General features: G+C 42.2%; 1 protein-coding gene across 1 annotated transcript; it reads left to right on the forward strand.

Moving 5' to 3' along the window:
- Positions 1-1,551: 1,551 nt before the first annotated feature.
- si:ch211-39i2.2 (DNA damage-inducible transcript 4-like protein-like) lies at positions 1,552-3,233 on the forward strand. Its single transcript, XM_050042031.1, has 2 exons — positions 1,552-1,834; positions 2,407-3,233. Exons 1-2 carry the CDS (start codon positions 1,657-1,659, stop codon positions 2,850-2,852), a joined length of 624 nt encoding a protein of 207 aa, XP_049897988.1. The 5' UTR covers positions 1,552-1,656; the 3' UTR covers positions 2,853-3,233.
- Positions 3,234-3,457: the final 224 nt, after the last annotated feature.

Consider the following 3,457-nt stretch of genomic DNA (forward strand, 5'->3'; position numbering starts at 1 on the left):
TCACAGTGGGATGAATGCTGTCTCTCCTAATCAGAGCAGGTTTTCCCCAAAAATTTGCCAATTATCTACGAAGCCCACATCGTTTGCTGGACACCACCTCGACAGCCTGCAAACTTCATGTCCATATATGTGGATATGAATGCTTGCCTTCAGACAAATTTAGCATTTTAGCTGACCTGCTGTGGACTCACTAAGTTATGCTACCATTATGCTCGCAGTTCATAGGAATTAAGTGTAGACAACTGATTTAAAACCAACAGTCTTTAACTCAATATAAAGTAATTCATAGGTTCTACTTCACTCCCTCTAAGCTGTACAGGATGCGCCTACTGCCTAATAGTTTATGTTGGGAATGTCAGACAGAAACAGGAACATTTCTCCATGCAATCTGGGAATGTGAACTGGTTAACCTATTTTGGAAAAAAGTTGTGGATCACATAGGACAGTGGTTAGGTATAAGGGTACCTAAATCTCCACGGTTATGCCTTATGGCAAACAGAATTGTTGAATGAATCTAAATATGACCTTGTTGTGATAAATGTGGGGGTCGTCGCAGCTGCTCGAGTAATCCTCAAATTCTGGAAGAGTACATCACCTCCAGACTTTGAAAAGTGGAAGGAATCTATGTTAGAAATTGTCATATGAAAACGCATTAGCTTGGGTCAGCATTGACACTGAAAGCTATGAGAGGTCATGGGCAGGCTTTTTGTTTGTAATATGTCTGCTGAACTGTAAAGATGCGGTGTTCAGTTGTACCTCTGTGGTTGCTAAATTACTATTATGGGTATAAGAATGTGTGGCTACCAGGTGCCTGTGGATATGTTGAGTTTCAATAACAGTACTGACGAATTGTTCAGATCTGACTGAAGAGCTGTCCAGTATCCTCAGCCTCAGCCCTCCATCGCTCTTCTTGGTGATCTCTCCTCATTCACAATCCCACATCTCAACACTTTCATTTTAATAGCAAGTTTGGCCAAAAACAAAACCAAAACATATTACTCAACTGGACAGAGAAAACGACCTTTAACACTGCATGATATGTTCTCAGCTAATCATACGATTTGGATGATTGTTTTTAAATTTAAACTTTAAGATAAATCCTAGTTGGGTAAAAAAGCCTCTAAAATGTGCGACAAGTTGTTGTTGTTGTTTTGTTTTTTAAAAAAAAGGTTAATAAAGTAAAGCACAAGTACCTCAAACTGTATAAGTACAAAACTTAATTTTAAAGTTAAAATCCACCACTTATTTTCAATAATTGTTATTGTGAGGAACTTTTAAGGCCTTGTTAATTCACCACTAACTTAGTCTCCAGCCAAGTGGGTAAAGTCTGTCAAATAACAGAAAATAAAAATGTAGTAGGCTTCATGTATTAAAGTTATTGGAGTTATATTATATCCCACTCTCTTTTTTACATGAAGTCTTGGTCCCTGTTACCTCAGTGCAATGCTCGGACATGTTGCATCAGGAAGTTTCTCGAACGAGCCGCTCAGTCCCGCCCACACGTAAGGCAGCTCAGCTGATGCAACGGCTGCTCTCCGGGTATAAAAGCTCCGCGCGCACCGCTCACAGCTGCTCAGCTCAACCACCTCAATACATGGATAAGATACAGATTAACCGCCCGGAGGAGACACGGGAGCTTCACAAACCTGAATCAGGATGGTCTATACCACGGCTTTACTCTTTGGACACGGAGTGCCCGTCAAGTCGGAGGAAGAAAGTGTCGTTGAGATGATAGGAAAGTATTTCCTCCAGCTCACATCCCCGGGCTCAAAGACCAGCTCAGCCCGGCGGGGGAGCGTCGAGAGCTGCGACGAGACAGACAACAACTCGCCTTGTAAGTTGTTTTAAAAGTTTAACGTAGTTTTGAGCATGATAGACAACAAGAAACGACAAAAAGTTGTTCATTAAAACAGTAGAGTTTTGTTAGTATCCAGTTCTAATTGGCCGAGTCACTTTTAATCTTTAATATCAATGCGCTAACTTTAAAGTAGCCAAATCATAATGACATAGGTACTGGAACTATATGATACGGCGGAAGAACAAATTTATTAGCTGATCTCCCTGATGAGGATGTTCCTGATGTAACTGATGCAGGTCTTGGATCAGCTGATGACCTGCTGAGGTGCTCACACTGCTTCTCCTCTCAGCTGCTGATACAAAGCCTGTAGTCTGATTACTCATGTAGTTCAGTGCAGTATTGCAACACATGTGTCACGTGTTAAAAGTAGTGACCATGGTGAAATGAGAGTGCAAGGGTCAAGCTCCTGCTTTATGATGACTCATTGGAGTTGGATGCTTGCAGTGGTAGCAATTTAAATATCAGTGTAGACATTACTTCTGTTAACAATGCACTGGCTGTGACATAATGCCACATATTCTAACAACACTCCTGATCTCTCTCTACAGTTGATAACATGGACGCTGGTTTGGAGCGTGAAGAGCGGCTCCTGCAGCTGGACGTGACCCAGCAGATAGAGCACTGTCTGACAGAAGCCAAAGCGTCCACCCTCCACTGCCAGATGCTGCTGCTGCCTCGCCAGATGACCACCAGGGTCGGCCAGGACGTGGTGCGCTCCTCTGTTGATGAGCCCTGCGGGCTCCGGGGCGCCTCCATCAAGGTCTACGTGGAGGGCAAAGATGGCCTGAAGTCTGTGGGGAGCATCTTCGTGGACCCGAGTGTCACCCCGACATTTGAACTGTCTGTGATCTTCAAGGCAGACAAGGACGATGGCTGGCCGCCACTCAAGCACATCTTTGATACCAACAAAGTGTTGAAGCTGAGACCAGAGTACAGGCTGGTTAAGAGGAAGCTCTACTCCTCAGCCAGCCCTGTCATTCACGATTTCAACTAGGGGGAATTTAAGAAAGCAAACCCCTGTCTCACTGTTTGCCTCTTTTTTTTTGTGTGAATGTTATTCTCAACTTTAGCTCAAGTATCAGGCTACAGGTTTGGCCTGGATTGCACTGAAAATACTGTCCTGTCTTTTGTTTTAGCTCCAAGGAAGTGGACTGTTCTTTGTTCATGTATGAATGTCTAACTTGGAGCAGGAGGTCAGACTACTTGTTTTCTGCACTCTGTAGCCAATAAGAGTATTTTGCACAGAATGGTTGAATGTTAAAAGTGTACACTGTAAACATGGAAACTTCCCTCCAGGACTGGGCGGGTCTCACTCCTGACGTGTGCTGTACTTTTGTTATTTATGCGAATGTGAAATAAATTTTTTACACCACAATTTCTTTGTCCCATGCTTGCATTCACTTTTATAAAGTTATACGTAGAGTATACTGTAGGTCATTGTTTTTTATTAAACTTAAAACTTAAATCTCAAGGCACACCTGTATTTATCTCTGCACAATGACCTTTTATAACATTAACACTCTTATAACAACATAAATTGTTTTTAATTTACTGTTATCAAATAACAGTTGAAAACCAACTATTACTCATGAAACATTT

The sequence above is a fragment of the Epinephelus moara genome, chromosome 4, assembly GCF_006386435.1.
Source record: "Epinephelus moara isolate mb chromosome 4, YSFRI_EMoa_1.0, whole genome shotgun sequence".
NCBI lineage: Eukaryota > Metazoa > Chordata > Actinopteri > Perciformes > Serranidae > Epinephelus > Epinephelus moara.